The 15,885-nt window shown below is 46.3% G+C and overlaps 1 protein-coding gene and 3 non-coding genes across 4 annotated transcripts; 2 read left to right on the top strand and 2 right to left on the bottom strand.

Moving 5' to 3' along the window:
- Nucleotides 1-790: 790 nt before the first annotated feature.
- trnay-gua (transfer RNA tyrosine (anticodon GUA)) lies at nt 791-879 on the bottom strand. Its single transcript is given in 2 exon segments — nt 791-827; nt 843-879. It is a non-coding gene; the product is annotated as a tRNA-Tyr (tRNA).
- Nucleotides 880-1,631: 752 nt separating this feature from the next.
- LOC138242399 (histone H4-like) lies at nt 1,632-1,943 on the top strand. Its single transcript, XM_069197867.1, has one exon. The coding sequence runs from the start codon at nt 1,632-1,634 to the stop codon at nt 1,941-1,943; it is 312 nt and encodes a 103-aa protein (XP_069053968.1).
- A 306-nt stretch (nt 1,944-2,249) lies between these two features.
- On the bottom strand, nt 2,250-2,307 carry LOC138243843 (U7 small nuclear RNA). The gene has a single exon (XR_011192461.1). It is a non-coding gene; the product is annotated as a U7 small nuclear RNA (small nuclear RNA).
- An 8,784-nt stretch (nt 2,308-11,091) lies between these two features.
- LOC138243756 (U7 small nuclear RNA) lies at nt 11,092-11,147 on the top strand. The gene has a single exon (XR_011192374.1). It is a non-coding gene; the product is annotated as a U7 small nuclear RNA (small nuclear RNA).
- The last annotated feature ends 4,738 nt before the right edge of the window (nt 11,148-15,885 follow it).

The raw sequence follows: 15,885 nt of genomic DNA, 5'->3' as shown, positions 1-15,885 counted from the left end.
ATGAGCTCAGTCCGGCTCCCAGCAGAATCCATCCTGGTTTGGTTACAGTGAGTCTGAGGCTCTTTGGATCGTAACGTAAAAAAAACAATTGCTCACATCGTGTGACTTCCACGACAGGAAGGAAAGATATCACTTAAAAAAATCAGAACTGAAGATTTGGATCCGGGGCCTCATACTTATAAAATTATTAAAATAATAATTATCAAAATATCAGATTGTGTTTCTGCAAAATTTCGTGTACAGTACGCCATTTTTATCTAAAACAGTCACAACGAGGGCTTTACATGCAGTCTGGGGTATTTTCCCCTTTTATATTTTTGCCACTTTATATCGAACCTGTTATACTCCCAGAAGTGCACAGTAGCTTGTACTTAATAAAAATGTACAATTCACCGCTGGTATAAACAGATGTGTGCCGTGTTTGCCTTTGTAAGCATTTGTTTAAAAAATAAGTTCACAATACGATAAAAACACAGAAAGCACAAACTTTATAATACAACGATACAAAATCAATACCAAATCATTATGCCAATGAAGTAACTATCCTTTGAAAACAGAGAACACCTTTATATCTACAAAAAACTTGACATTTGTATGTATTTTTGAATTACAAAGCAGACAGTGTAGTCCCTTAATTCAAAGATCAGATCTTGGCAAAAAAAAGACAATCAGACGTGGGCTGAATTCGGAACAGGAGACTTTGCTTAGTCGATTATTGAGCTTTTGATCAATGTCTGAATAAAACAGAGTCGCTTTTTTAACTCTTTGATTAAATTACATGAAAAGCACCTTCCTTCAAGCCGGAATCAAACCAGCAACCTAAGGATTCCCTGTTGATTCCACTACAGTCCTCCACTCTACCAACTGAGCTATCGAAGAGATGCTGTGGCATTGCTCTCTGGCACATACTGCCCAATGAAGTAAAATGTGAAATGGGTGATTTAAATCCCACTTCGACATCAAGTTTCCAACTCGTTTCCTTAGTCTCATTTACCTTGAATTTAAGCCACGAACCAGGATTCTACTGTATAAACTTCCAGGGATATTACAAAATGTTTGATGGGGCATCAATCATTCCAGGCGGAAATTGATTCCTTTTTTTTCTCGAGGGATCATATTAAACATTTCATTAGTATCGAGAGGAGGATCACCAGTAGACACAAAACAAACAGTTTCTTTCTGTCTTTATTAGAAAGTAGCGTTTGTGCTACATTAATAATATTTTCGTGAAAATAAAGAAGTTGTAAATTTTAAAAATTTATATCTGAATCGAAATGTGGTTTTGAGTTAAATATTAGCGTGTTCATGTAATTAGTTTGTGTTTGTCATTACTATATATATTGCCATGTTACTAGAATTTGTAACTGAAGTTTACTAGTTGTGTTTTTTATAATGATTAGACATTTGAATACAATATTGTATATAATGTATAATTTGAACTACATATTGTTAAGGTGTGAATAATTGTATATTTTAAGAATACATTTCTAAAACAAATCATTGGCTTTATTTACTAGTTTCCACACTAGTAAATAAATCTTTCTTTGATGTATAATAGAAATCAAAGAAAGATGTCTATTATACATCAAAGATGAGCAGTGTGTGTCGTGTTCACAGCTGATAACTAGAAGATGCCTGGAAGAGGCAAAGGCGGAAAGGGACTCGGGAAAGGAGGCGCTAAGCGTCACCATAAGGTTCTCTGTGACAACATCCAGGGAATCACCAAGCCCGCCATCCGCCGCCTGGCTCGCCGTGGGGGAGTGAAGCGGATCTCCGGGCTGATCTACGAGGAGACCCGCGGGGTGCTGAAGGTGTTCCTGGAGAACGTCATCCGCGACGCCGTCACCTACACCGAGCAAGCCAAGAGGAAGACCGTCACCGCCATGGACGTGGTGTACGTGCTGAAGCGCCAGGGCCGCACCCTGTACGGCTTCGGAGGCTAAACAGGAGCGGAGCTTCACTACCGGACCCTGACGTATAAACCCAAGTGACCCAGTGACATTTGTCACTGCTGAGGTTGCTTTATGGGTCTATTTTCTATACTGTGCTGATCAATTGGAAATCAAATTGCAAAAAAGACCCGTTCCCACACCTAAGGTCAAATATTAGGAATCAAAACTGCTCGAGTGTATGGAAGCACACAGCTTTATCAAGATTTCCAAGTGCAAGATCTTTTTATTCATAAAAGACCCTATTTATGTTGTATGAGAAATATTAATATTAATACAGAATCTTTTTTCACCAAATAAATGGGCTTCCTGACTTTAAAAAGCCTTCTAGACAAATACTAAAAGAGCAAAAATTCCAGTTGGTAAATGAAATGAAAACACATACCCTACCAAACCTTGAGTACAGGCCATTCAGGGTGATAATACAGAACCATTTATAATTCAACAAATGAAACCTGTCAACTGGTAATCACCACTTATCATAAAAAATAAGTAGCAATACACAGTAGGGGTCTCTTGGGTGCAAGTTAAATCCATGCAAGAAGGGGGTTTAGTGTTGTATTTCCAAATCAGATATGCAAATGAGAGATCTGGCCCAGCCAATCTCAAAGCTCCCTTGGTCTGGAATGGAGCTGCTCCCCTCTTCTAGTTATTCACACTGGAGTTGGGTTACATATTAGCACATTTCATCTAACAGGTACTCCAGAAACAAAAACGTAAACAAATGACCTGGAATGTGACCACACCTATTAGAATGTAGTTCAACAGATACCTTGTAAACCTTGTCATAAGATTTTTTTTGTTCTACAAAATATACTTTATTCCGCAAAATAAACATCTCAAAAGAAACATCTCACACATATTAACACTCCATATAATAAATAACAACGGCGTAACGGAGATTGATTGTCCGTTATCAATCTTTGCAAGTGGGGGCGGATTTGCGCAAATAAGAGAGTCCCTCCAAACCTACCACTCGCTATTGTCCTTTAATCCCTGTATAGGGCCCAAAGTCCTTTCCAGCGCTCCCTCGCCGTGGGGAAACCCCATTTGGCGACTAGGCACTTCGTCCTCCTCCTGAGGTCCGATGGGCTCCCGCAGCGCCCGACAGAGGTTGCAGTAGAAGATGCAGTCGAGTTTCAGGAGAAATGTGGGACATCTCGACCCCCTTCCTCGACCGGCTGACACATCCGGTTTCTCGTGATGTTCTCGTACTTCCCGCCCCAGACGAAGCCACCACCGCCAGGTAAACCAAAGCCGGCAGGATCACTTTCCCTGTGTAGGACAGCGACCGCGTTTTCCACAGACCCAGCTTCGCGTTCACCTTGGCGATCATCTTGGTCCAGTTGTTGGTCTCGTTGTCCTGGCTCTGGAAGGAAACCCCCAGTATTTTGAGGGGCTCCGTGCAGAGCTCGAGACCCTCCGGCGCCGTTGTCCTGTGCTTCCAGGGCCCGAAGAACTTCAGTTTGCTCTTTCGGCGGTTGAGTTTCGACCCCGAGACTCTGGAGTATTGCTCCATGACCTGCAGGGCCCTCCTCAACCCCCTGTCCGACCTCAGGAACAGCGTCGTGTCGTCGGCGTACTGGGAGATCTTCAGGGTTTCCCCCACGCCTCCCAAGATCTCCAGGCCGTCGATGACAGGGTCCCGTCTCACCGTCTCTGCCAAGAGCTCTTGAAGAGCAGGGAGCCCTCCCTCATGGTGTCTCCGAGTTTCCCCCGGCGGAAGATCTCCTGCGCCACTTCCACCAGGTCTTCCGCCAGGGTGTCCCAGAAGCAGGTGTAGAATTCCTTGGGGAGTCCGTCCGGCCCTGGCACCTTGCCATTCTCCATGGACAAGAGCACCGCCTTCAGCTCCTCGGCCGCAATCGGACCCTCCAAGTCCTCCCTCACCACCTCCGTCTGCTTTTCTGAAAAGAGCTCCGTGTAGAAAGCGGTGGCCGCTTCTACCTTGTCGCTCTCGCCCAGCAGTTCCTCTCCATTTCCCCGTCTCAGGCCGTGGATCACCCTCTTTTTCTGGGCTCTTCGGACCTGATTGAGTTTGCAGAGCCTCTCCTTCAGGTCCCGTGCCCGGGCTGAATTGAAGGCTCCTCCCCCGTTAGCCGAGCTGTACTCCTCCTCTAGTTGGCCCTGGAGTTGTGCAGCTTCCTTCCTCTCCCTGGCCACCTTCCGTCTGCAGTACGTCTGCGCCAGGGTTCAGGTCCTGTCTTTCACCGACTCCCACCATTCCACCATGGAGCTGTAGCCGTCTCTCAGATCGACCCAGCTCGCGTAGTCTTTACGGAACAGTGCCTTGAAGTCATCTTCCTCCAGTATCTCCTGGTTCAGCTTCCAGTACCCACGACCGAATGGCGGCAGGTTGGTGTTAGCCACCACCATCAATCGCTCGTGGTCGGAATACCCCTCCGGGGACACCGTCACCGACTCCAGGGAGCAGGTCGTGTGCAAATGTAGTCCAGGCGGCTGCACACTCCCTGGGAGTTTTTCCATGTCGTTCCGGTGTCGTTAGGGCAGCACCGTCTGAAACCGTCTACCAGGGAGAACTGCTTGAGTAGCGACTCCAGCTCTGCCGAGCTAGCATCGCTCCCCTTCTCCCGGTCGACGTTGAAGTCCCCGCCAAGCACCACCTGTCTGTTGGTGGTGCAGCAGCTGGCCAGGTCAGCAAACACTTCCTTCAGGATAGAGGGTTCTGTTGGAGCATAGACGTTAATTGCTCTCAACTTCTGCCCCCTCCAGTCGATGTCTACGACCAGGATCCGGCCCTGCACCACCGAGAAGGAGGAAACCAGCGTCATCTCTGGGTTTCCGAGGAGGATTCCCACTCCGGAAGAGTGGACCCCTCCTACGCTCCAGCATGATTCTCCCTTCGTCCATTCCCTGCTGAATGTCAGCTTGTCGCTTTCATCCTTCAGGTGGACCTCCTGTAAGAAACAAACTGAGAAAGACTTTGAGGCCAGATCATGAAAGACTCCCCGTCTTTTCACCGGGTCTCTTAGCCCTCTCACGTTAGTTGTTAGAAAGATAAGTTTCACAGTCATGATTAAACAAGTGAAAGTTGAACCTCCTCTCTTTGTGCTTACAGTGGAAAACTTGGGAGTCTACATCTGGGCACTGTTTAGCCTAGATGTAACTTCTCTCGTTCGGGTCCTGGGGGGAATATGCTGGGCTACCTCCAGGTCTCGCTGGGGACTGAAAGGTAAACATGCTGGACAGGTCCAGCCCTACCATCAGTCCCGGCTCCAGGGCGGCTTCAAAGTAATCCTAGTCTTCCTCGAGGATACTCTCCGCCACTGCTTCGGGAAGGCTTTTTTCTTCCCTTTCTCCAGGAGTTTCGGGGACCTCCAGTTGCTCCTGGGCCTTGGGGGAGGGGGGCTCCACTTCCTGGGCTGCCTCTTCCTGTTGTTCCTGGGCCTCAGGGGAGGGGGTTCCGACTTCCTGGGCTGCCTCCTCCTGTTGTCCGTGGGACTCGGGGGAGGGGGGTTCCGTTTCCTGGGCTGTCACTTCCTGTCATCTTTGGGCCTCGGGGGGGAGGGTTTCCATTTCCTGGGCTGCCTCCTCTGTTGGTTCCTGGGCCTCGGGGGAAGAAAGTTCTGTTTCCTCTAGGACGAGGAAACGGTTCTCCCTTACCACTCTTTTCTTTTGTCCTTCCGAAGGTGGATCCTCTTTCCCTTCTTGCTGGGAGTTATCCAGGGCCCTTCCTCGGGTCAGCCATTTTGTCCGTCGTCCTGGCGGCCATCTTGAGGCACTGGTGCGGCTGGGGTGTGGCCTCGGCAGTTTCGGTTCTCTGCAGGGGAGGTGCGGGTTCTTTGTTCTCACCTCTCTCCCTTTGTCTTGAGACCGGTTTCTGCCGGCCGGCTTCCACCACCTGCGCAAACGACCTGCGCAGGAGCTCCCAGGAGCTCTTGGACACGACGCACAGACAGAGCGCGGGGAGCCGCCGCCTGCAAACACGGCTCCAGGCAGGACTCCGCTCCGCAGGAGCCGCAGAGCAGAGGAGATGGGGGCAGCTTAGCTCCTGTGCAGAGACCTGAGCTGTTGTTGCTGAGGACGCTGTCTTTTCTGTTCTCGGGGTAGGAGTGAATGTTGAGTTGCCCTTAGAAATGAAGCAGAGCACTTCAACGGCACGGGTGTGTGTGTGTGCGTGCGCCCTGGTGATTCTGGGAGACAGATCGAACCTGGGCTAAAAGAGAGGGGGCTTAGCCCTCTTCCATTTGCTAGTTCAAAGTTGTCCAACCCATTTGTATCTGCTAGGCGGCGCAGTCGTCGTGCACAAAGAACGCTTTGAAAAGCGTCAAAAGCAAGTCATTCCGAGTTGGTCGTTTCTGTTTTCCGTTCAGACGCGAAATGCTGAAATGATCTCTCGGTTCCTCGGTTGTCATTTCTGCTTCGTAAAGGGATCACAGCACGCGTCGCCTTCCAGCACGCTGGGTCGGGACATGATGCCGGGGGTCGGAGAGAAACCGGGGTTCGATTCCCTGGCGGGTAGTTGCTTTTCTTTTACCTCCTTAGAGAAAGGACTGCCTTTCACTTCTCTGTTTTCTTTCACAGCGTCGTGCACCTTTTCATTGCTCTCGCTTTCAGAGCCTCCGCACGGCACACGACTCGACATCAGGAAGCACATTGAAGTGAAAGCAGGGAGCGCTGCGACATGCACTGTGCAGATCCCACCACACAAAGAGGTGAGTGGGTCTGCTCGATCACAGCGCTAGGCGAATCCCAAATCCCCTTTTGTGCGTGGCGACAAAAGAAGCCAGTTCCCGCCCGGTTTTGAACCGGGAACCTTTCACGTGTGAGGCGAATGTGAAAACCACTACACTACGGAAAGGTGGTAAGATGTGTCCAGCAGCCAAGCGTGATTCAGCTGCTTCCAGTGCCTTTATTGGAGTGCGCTGATGGACCGTGCTCTCTCTCCAGAGACCAGCACGCCTGTCATGGACAGAGCAGGAAAGGTGGCGCCACATTCTGCAGCCCTCTCCACGCAATCGATGAAATCGGGCTACTGAAGTGGAGAAAAACGCCTCTCCAGAAAGTGCATATATCATCTTGGAGACTATAAATCCTATTGCCGAAGGTCAGCCCTGTCTACCAGAGTAACCCTCCACAGCGATGATCAGCTCGTCTCACACGCAAGAAGTTTCGGCTGGAAACAAGCGCCCCCTCTTCTCGCACGTTTTGCACGTTCGAGTAGTTTTAATGCGGCTCCTTCGTACACGGTGCTGATCTTTTGGAAAGCAGGAGGCAAAACTGACATGTCGCCATACTGGGAATCGAACTCAGACCGCCTGGGTGAAAACCAGGAATCCTAACCGCTAGACCGGAGCACACAACTGGGCATCGTGCAAGCAAGCTACATAAATATGAGAAAACACGCAAGAGAGTTGTCACTCAGTGTCAAAGGGTCGATGTATACTGGGGCTCAGTTGAAATGCAACGTCAGGACTTTCCCGAATTATGTCACACGAAGAGAGCACAGCCTTTTCCGCCCTGCCACGTGTGTATCAGTAACTCGCCGTGATCGCAGAGGGGTCAGTACTTTGCGTTGTGGCCGTCCTGATGTACCCCGGTCTCCCGCATGACAGGTGGGGATACTCGCCACTATACTAACGAGGAAGACATCGCTCTCTGCTTAGTGTACAAAACACTTACTTGCAGCATTGTGGGTGCTGTGGTTTAAATGCTATTGGTTTGTGAACAGAATACCCCTATCCCAGTGCATTGTGCCACATTAAATTTAACACAAGAGAAAAAGAAATTCAGAACGCAAAGCTGTGTCAGTATTCTGTGTAAAAAATCGGTTTGAACATCACGGGAGCTGTTTTTAATAAGCTGCTGAGTAAAGATTATTGAAGCATTTATAGGTTCTTTTCAGAACAAAGGACGAGTGGAGACACGATTAACAAACAAGCATTAGCTTTATTCGTTAACAACCACACAAAACCAAACACAGGATCTACACGCACATGAGGAGACTGACGGAACACGTACACTTCGTTAGGGTGGTAATTACCTAACAACACACTATACTTTTACAAGACTACACAGGGCACTCGAACTATTAGGACATTATTTACACAGGTAGGGTCAGCCGCTGGTCATCGTGCTGACCCTCAGACTCTCCCCGGCTACCACTCCCAGCATGCCCAGCGGTACTACGAGCGCCTGGGGGTGCTTCCTCCTTACCACCAGGCGAGGGCATTACACTGCCCCCACCTGAAGCGTCTGGCATCTTGCCGACGTCGAAAACCCCCCTCAGGCTGTACTCGTACTCGGCCAACTGCTACGGAACCCTGCGTGAGCGGCCACTGCGCCGCGGTGACGGCTGGCGACCCACGGATGCCCCACTATCAGCCGGCTCCGGCCCCGGCTGCTCCTCTAGAGCCTCCCCACACGACTCCTCCTCCCGGGCCCGGTAGGGGGCCAGGCGGTCTCGGTGCAGGACCACCACTCTCCCCCGTGTTCGCAACCGGACACGGTAGCAGACCTTGCCCACCACCCCGAGTACCTCAGCGGGCCCCTCCCACGATGGCACCAGCTTAGGGCTGAGGCCTTTGCGGCGGCGCGGGTTGTACACCCAAACCGAGTCCCTGGGCTGGAAGGCAGGCCCCCTGCAGCGCAGGTCGTAGTGCCGCTTCTGCCGGACCCCCGCCTGTGTCAGGTAGGTCCGTGCAAAGCTGTGCACCCGCTGCATCCGAGGAGCCCAGGAGAAACTGGAGGCCCCCGAAACTCCCCGAGAGAGGGAAGAAAGGAGCCTCCCCGAAGCGGTGGCTGAGAGAAGCGAAGCGGAGGAGGAAGACGAGGATTACTTTGAAGCCGCCCTGGAGCCCGGACTGATGGTAGGGCTGGACCTGTCCAGCATGTTTTCTTTTCAGTCCCCAGCGAAACCTGGAGGGAGCCCAGCATATTCCCCCCAGGACCCGAACGAGAGGAGTTACATCTAGGCTAAACAGTGCCCAGATGTAGACTCCCAAGTTTTCCACTGTAAGCACAAAGAGAGGAGGTTCAACTTTCACTTGTTTAATCATGACTGTGAAACTTATCTTTCTAACAACTAACGTGAGAGGGCTAAGAGACCCGGTGAAAAGACGGGGAGTCTTTCATGATCTGGCCTCAAAGTCTTTCTCAGTTTGTTTCTTACAGGAGGTCGACCTGAAGGATGAAAGCGACAAGCTGACATTCAGCAGGGAATGGACGAAGGGAGAATCATGCTGGAGCGTAGGAGGGGTCCACTCTTCCGGAGTGGGAATCCTCCTCGGGAACCCAGAGATGACGCTGGTTTCCTCCTTCTCGGTGGTGCAGGGCCGGATCCTGGTCGCAGACATCGACTGGAGGGGGCAGAAGTTGAGAGCAATTAACGTCTATGCTCCGACGGAACCCTCTATCCGGAAGGAAGTGTTTGCTGACCTGGCCAGCTGCTGCACCACCAACAGACAGGTGGTGCTTGGCGGGGACTTCAACGTCGACTGGGAGAAGGGGAGCGACGCTAGCTCAGCAGAGCTGGAGTCGCTACTCAAGCAGTTCTCCCTGGTAGACGGTTTCAGACGGTGCCGCCCTAACGACGCCAGAACGACATGGAAAAACTCCCGGGGAGTGTGCAGCCGCCTGGACTACATCTTTCTGCACACAACCTGCTCCCTGGAGTCGGCTACGGTGTCCCCGGAGTGGTATTCCAGCCACGAGCGCTTGACGGTGGTGGCTAACACCAACCTGCCGGCATTCGGTCGTGGGTACTGGAAGCTGAACCGGTAGATACTGGAGGAAGACGACTTCAAGGCACTGTTCCGTAAAGACTACGCGAGCTGGGTCGATCTGAGAGACGGCTACAGCTCCATGGTGGAATGGTGGGAGTCGGTGAAAGACAGGACCCGAACCCTGGCGCAGACGTACTGTAGATGGAAGGCGGCCTGGGAGAGGAAGGAAGCTGCACGACTCCAGAGACAACTAGAGGAGGAGTACAGCTCGGCTAACGGGGGAGGAGCCTTCAATTCAGCCCGGGCACGGGACCTGAAGGAGAGGCTCCGCAAACTCAATCAGGTCCGAGGAGCTCAGAAAAAGAGGGTGATCCACGGCCTGAGACGGGGAGATGGAGAGGAAGTGCTGGACGAGAGCGACAAGGTAGAAGCGGCCACCGCTTTCTACACGGAGCTCTTTTCAGAAAAGCAGACGGAGGTGGAGGCAGGCGATGCTTTTCTGGAGGAGCTGAAGGCACGAGTACCGGAGGAGGTGAGGGAGGACTGGGAGGGTCCGAGGGTCCGTACCCGCTGCCGGCCAGACTCAGACGAGCGCTGCAAGGGATGATCTTCGGCTTCGTCTGGGGCGGCAAGTACGAGTACATCATGAGAAACCGGATGTGTCAGCCGGTCGAGATGTCCCACATTTCCCCCTGAAACTCCACTGCATCTTCTACTGCAACCTCTGTCGGGCGCTGCGGGAGCCCATCGGCCCTCAGGAGGAGGACGAAGCGCCTAGTCGCCAAATGGGGTTTCCCCACGGCGAGGGAGCGCTGGAAAGGACTTTGGGCCCTATACAGGGATTAAAGGACAATAGCGAGTGGTAGGTTTGGAGGGACTCTCTTAATTGCGCAAATCCGCCCCCACTTGCAAAGATTGATAACGGACAATCAATCTCCGTTACGCCGTTGTTTTTTGAGATGTTCCTTTTAAGATTTTTTTTTTTTGCGGAATAAAGTATATTGTGTAGAACAAAAAAAATCTTATGACAAGGTTTACAAGTTATCTGTTGAACTACATTCTAATAGGTGTGGTCACAGTCCAGGTCATTTGTTTACGTTTTTGTTTCTGGAGCAACTGTTAGATGAAATGTGCTAATATGTAACCTAACTCCAGTGTGAATAACTAGAAGAGGGGAGCAGCTCCATTCCATACCATGGGAGCTTTGAGATTGGCTGGGCCAGATCTCTCATTTGCATATCTGATTTGGAAATATAACACTAAACCCCTTCTTGCATGGATTTAACTTGCACCCAAGAGTCCCCTACTGTGTATTGCTACTTATTTTATTATGATAAGTGGTGATTACCAGTTGACAGGTTTTATTTGTTGAATTATAAATGGTTTTGTATTATCACCCTGAATGGCCTGTACTCAAGGTTTGGTAGGGTATGTGTTTTCATTTCATTTACCAAATGGAATATTTGCTCTTTTAGTATTTGTCTAGAAGGCTTTCTGAAGTCAGGAAGCCCATTTATTTGGTGAAAAAAGATTCTGTATTAATATTAATATTTCTCATACAACATAAATAGGGTATTTTATGAATAAAAAGATCTTGCACTTGGAAATCTTGATAAAGCTGTGTGCTTCCATAAACTCGAGCAGTTTTGATTCCTAATATTTGACCTTAGGTGTGGGAACGGGTCTTTTTTGCCATTTGATTTCCAATTGATCAGCACAGTATAGAAAATAGACCCATAAAGCAACCTCAGCAGTAACAAATGTCCAAAAAGTGATCACTTGTTTTCGCCCGCTATCAAACTGAAACCCTTTGGTGTGTTAAGAGAATGTGATAACCACTACACTGCGCAAGGTGGGTAGGGGTGACTTGCAGAGAGTGTTGAACTTCGAGAAAGGACTCTCAGGAATATATTTCCTCATTCTGAAGAGGAGATTTTCTCCATTTCTGTAGTCTGACTTCCTCTTTTGCTAGAGAGCTGTAGAATGTGGAGTCACCTATCCAGCTCTGGGAACAGTGTGTAGGTAACAGGTTTGTAACTGCCGGATGAGCACAGTAAATTAATACAGCAGAATAAACACACTGTGAGTATTTGAAGGGAATTAACAATCTTTTATGTCTCGCCATGTTCAATGCTGCTGTCATTTCTGTAATATTGTGATTATCACGTTCATCACACATGCACAAGATCCCCTGTTTGAAATCAGGCAGAAACAGGTGTCTTTTTATCTTCTCACATTTTGCACTTCTGCCAGCGTTTTATGGATCTTGTTTTGTCTTATTGCAAGAATTCGAATTTCTTGTGTCATTCATGATCACATCAAACAGCCAGCAGATCATGTCATCTTTCAGATAGTCATTCTTCTGCTTCCTAAATTTCCTAGAGACAGGTCTTTTCAGCAGAACTGACAAACATGGCAAAGCAACCTGATAAGACGAGGTCCTAGAAGTCACTACTCAGTCAGTTACTACTGCCGAAATGCAAGCCCTTCCTCCAGCCTGAAGAAGTTGATCCTACATTACTCATGAAGAAGATGTATCTACCAAACCTCAGAGAGCTGAGCTGGATCATTCCCCTTCTGAATGACGTTGCAGTAACACTCTACCACTCCTCTTCGTGCACTCATGCTGGAACTTTGGGAGGCTACTGCAGACAGCAGAGGTTGGATCATACACGGAGGTTGAAATAGCTCAGCTGAGAAAACCTTAGACTGATGCTCTAAAGGTCCCTGGTTCAATGGCATTTTGGTTTTGGCATTTTGTTTTGTTGCGCCATTTGTTCCTCTCTGCAATGCCCTGTGTCCAAAGTCACACTTCCCTTTCTCAGCCTGAATCCCAAACTAGAGTCTTTGTGTCCTTGAGTGCCTCTTTTACCGACACTGATGAAGTACAGAAATAACTTAACATGTTTTGCACTCCTTATGGTGTTTTATGGTGGGACCTGTATTTCTCTATGAATTTCCTTAGTGACAGCCCATTTGTTTTCAATATATTTCTGGTGAAGTTATTACATCGGTCTCCCCTGGTGGCTTGTTTTCATATCCCACTTCTGACAATGACTTTTCTTATGTCACTTTGATGGGAGTACAATTGGAAAAAAAACTAAAATGTGTGTAGTTGTTTCCATATCAAACCGGTCTTCCATTTTATACAGTATTCCACAGGAGTGAATCAATTCCTTGTTTAATTTTGCAAATGACCCTGCTGTCAAAAAAACTAAATTCCCATGTAGCCAAGGAGTTGCTGAAAAGCAACTTCACTTTGATGTTTTGTGTTGTTATAACTAATTCATCTCCTTTTTAAAAAATAGATTTCTGTAGAAGAAGGGTGTCTCACACTACAGTTTAAATTGTAAACAGGTCATAGAAAAAGCTCCTTAGCTCCCTGTCAGGAATCAAACCCCACTCTCCTGTATGACAGGCAGGGATTCTCACCATGGTTAAGTTGCAACCGTAATAATATTGACAACATTAATAAATGCATATATAATCGAAATTGAAAACATATCTAACACAGCATCTTTTCTGGTTATATACCACAATGCATTGCAGATATTTGTTGTTTTCCATTTAGGTTAAATACTGTCATGTTTTTCTCAGCAATCGTCTTTTGATGCGTAAGTATAAATAATGATAATACTATTTGAATACATACAGGTCTTAATATTATTTTGATTAAAAATAGTACGTTAATAAGCAATAAATGGCATATAAAATAGTGTGAAGGTGAAGATCACACAAAATCAACTACAAATGTGGGAATTTTACATTTTTAGGATTATAAATTGCATGTAGAACATTAGCAACACTACAGTAATGCTAATATAACAATAGTGTTAAAAACTCCTGACCTAATTCTTAACAAATGCTGATACAAAATGTGAATGATTTCAGAGTTTCGGGTATTGGGTCTCCTGATAGAGATCAGAGATGAACTGAGGCATGTGGGAAAGTGTACAGAACTGGTGAACTCACAATTCTACTTCAAGAGGCTGAGCACAATGGAAGAGTCCTGTACACACAAGTGAGTCCTTGACAACATGGACAATCAAAACCTACTGGTATAATATTGAATTCTCTCTGTGGTGTAGAAAATATTCACTACTAGTATTCTAGGTTACAGATAGGTCATTATATGATAGCTTACATCTGATTAATAGGATCCATCTCTGGCATACATTCTTATTTTTAGTTTATAATGTATAATCTTGCTAATCTTTTAATGCCAAAATAAAGTGTTTTATAAAAAGCTTCATGTTCTAAAAAATGACTACAACTTTTGAACTTTGAAATATGGCCACTTTGTATTCTGGGACTGAGCAAATACTGCAGAAAAGTGGAGTTAAAATGTGAAAATGTGTAATGGGTATGTCTGATTAGTTGATTAGTGAAGATCCAGTAGTAAAAATAGCTTCTAATATTATTTCTAATATAATATTATTTCCAGATAAACCAACTTTGGAGAGTAGGCAACAGTGATTTCAAAGAAAGTGTGTTCACAGTGTTGTTAAGGTATTGCTTATAGATTTTTTTAATGTTTTTACATTACATTTTTACTTTGATCAAGTTAAAATATCCACAAAATTTAGCTTAAAGATACCTTGTTAACCACTGAATTTGCAAGGTGTAAAACTGCAAAATTGTCTTTTAAAATATAAGGATTACAGAAGTACATTTGATACTAAATATTTGAGTAAATAAACGCTGAGTGAAAACTCGCTTGAGAAATGTCTAAGCTCAGTCATAATTTGGTTTTCAGACTTAAGACAAATTAACTGATGATGGAATTCAACTTCGCTGGCACAAACCAGAAAGATCAAAGACAAAAGAGGTGCCTGGGAGACACAAATCTTTTTAGAGCAATTAAAGGTACTCTTATTCTATGTTGTACTTTCAAACTTTGGGTACTCTTTAATTAGGACAGACTTTATTGCTCAATTACTATGATGCAAGCTAAACTTAATACACTGATTAAGCTTTGAGCTTAGTAAACCTTAATGGTTCTTTTTTGAGATTATATTCAAGAAGAGATTAATCATCATTTGTTGATCATTTGTTCATTTGTTGGAGAACTTGACAATCTTTGACAATTATTATTAAATGAGCATTATACAAATGTGCGTTGATATTTTTAATATGTACCTTAATTGTAATATATATAAACACAATTGCTTTGATATGGATGTTCATTTGAAGGATTTGAGGAAACTATCAAGGATCGCAGAACAACCAAAGATACATTTGGGCATCTGCTATTGGTAAAGATGAAAGAGTACCGTAAGTGTGAAGCTTGCATACACACGAGAGAAAAAATCAGTTTTAATGCACTTCATTAAACTGATGGTGTGCTTATCAATCGTGCATAAAAAATACATAGCAGAGGATGGTTTCGATCCATCGACCTCTGGGTTATGGGCCCAGCACGCTTCCGCTGCGCCACTCTGCTGACAGCTGTCGTAGTGTGATTCAACACAAGTGCTCTATCTTTGCTTTCTAAAAGTGCGCCCGAGGTGAAAAGTTTCAACGGCAAACGCAGACGTCACTTTGAGCACTTGGTCTTTTATAGTACGAATCATCATACGCTGCTCTACATGGGCGTGTCTTCAAGATCGTTGAGAACCAAACCTTCTGCTTTCCGAGGCAACTGATTCTTTCCTTGTTAATTCACAAATCTTCAATGAGAATCAGTGAAACGAAAACCAAACACATGTACACACTCGCGTCCTAGCCTGAAAGAAAAATGATGGAAGCATTTGAGGAATAACAAGAGTAGTCTGAACAGCTCCAGTCTATCGACTGCTCTACAAAGTGATCGCTACTTCCACACCCAGTTTATAACACTGAAAATGATTCAGGAAGCACAGCAAAGTTCTAAAAGCAGTGGTTAAAAAGCGTCTAGATACATAAAATGACAATTTCTCAAAAGTAAAATCTTCAGCTTTTAAATATTGTCATCCATATATTTTCGTTTTTCTCTTTTTTACATAACACGCTTTCGAGAAATAGACTGTCTTGTAATGAAGGCTGCATTAGAAAATGTGTGTCTAAATTAAAATCGGGTTTATGACTTCTGCGTTTTTCAGCTTTCTTAGCGCTTGGGTCTCGATTCAGATATTGCAATGAAAGCAACAGGGGAGTAAGTTTTCCTTTTCTAAATCAAAGGTGATCTGCTCACAAGGAAGTATAAAAACTTCAGCGTTTACTTTTTGAAGACCGCAAATTGTCGAAACACTATTGCTTCATAAGCTAATAAG

The sequence above is a fragment of the Lepisosteus oculatus genome, chromosome 14 (assembly GCF_040954835.1).
Source record: "Lepisosteus oculatus isolate fLepOcu1 chromosome 14, fLepOcu1.hap2, whole genome shotgun sequence".
Taxonomy (NCBI): domain Eukaryota; kingdom Metazoa; phylum Chordata; class Actinopteri; order Semionotiformes; family Lepisosteidae; genus Lepisosteus; species Lepisosteus oculatus.
Note: the sequence above shows the minus strand (reverse complement) of the source record. Positions and strands in the feature narration are given on the sequence as shown.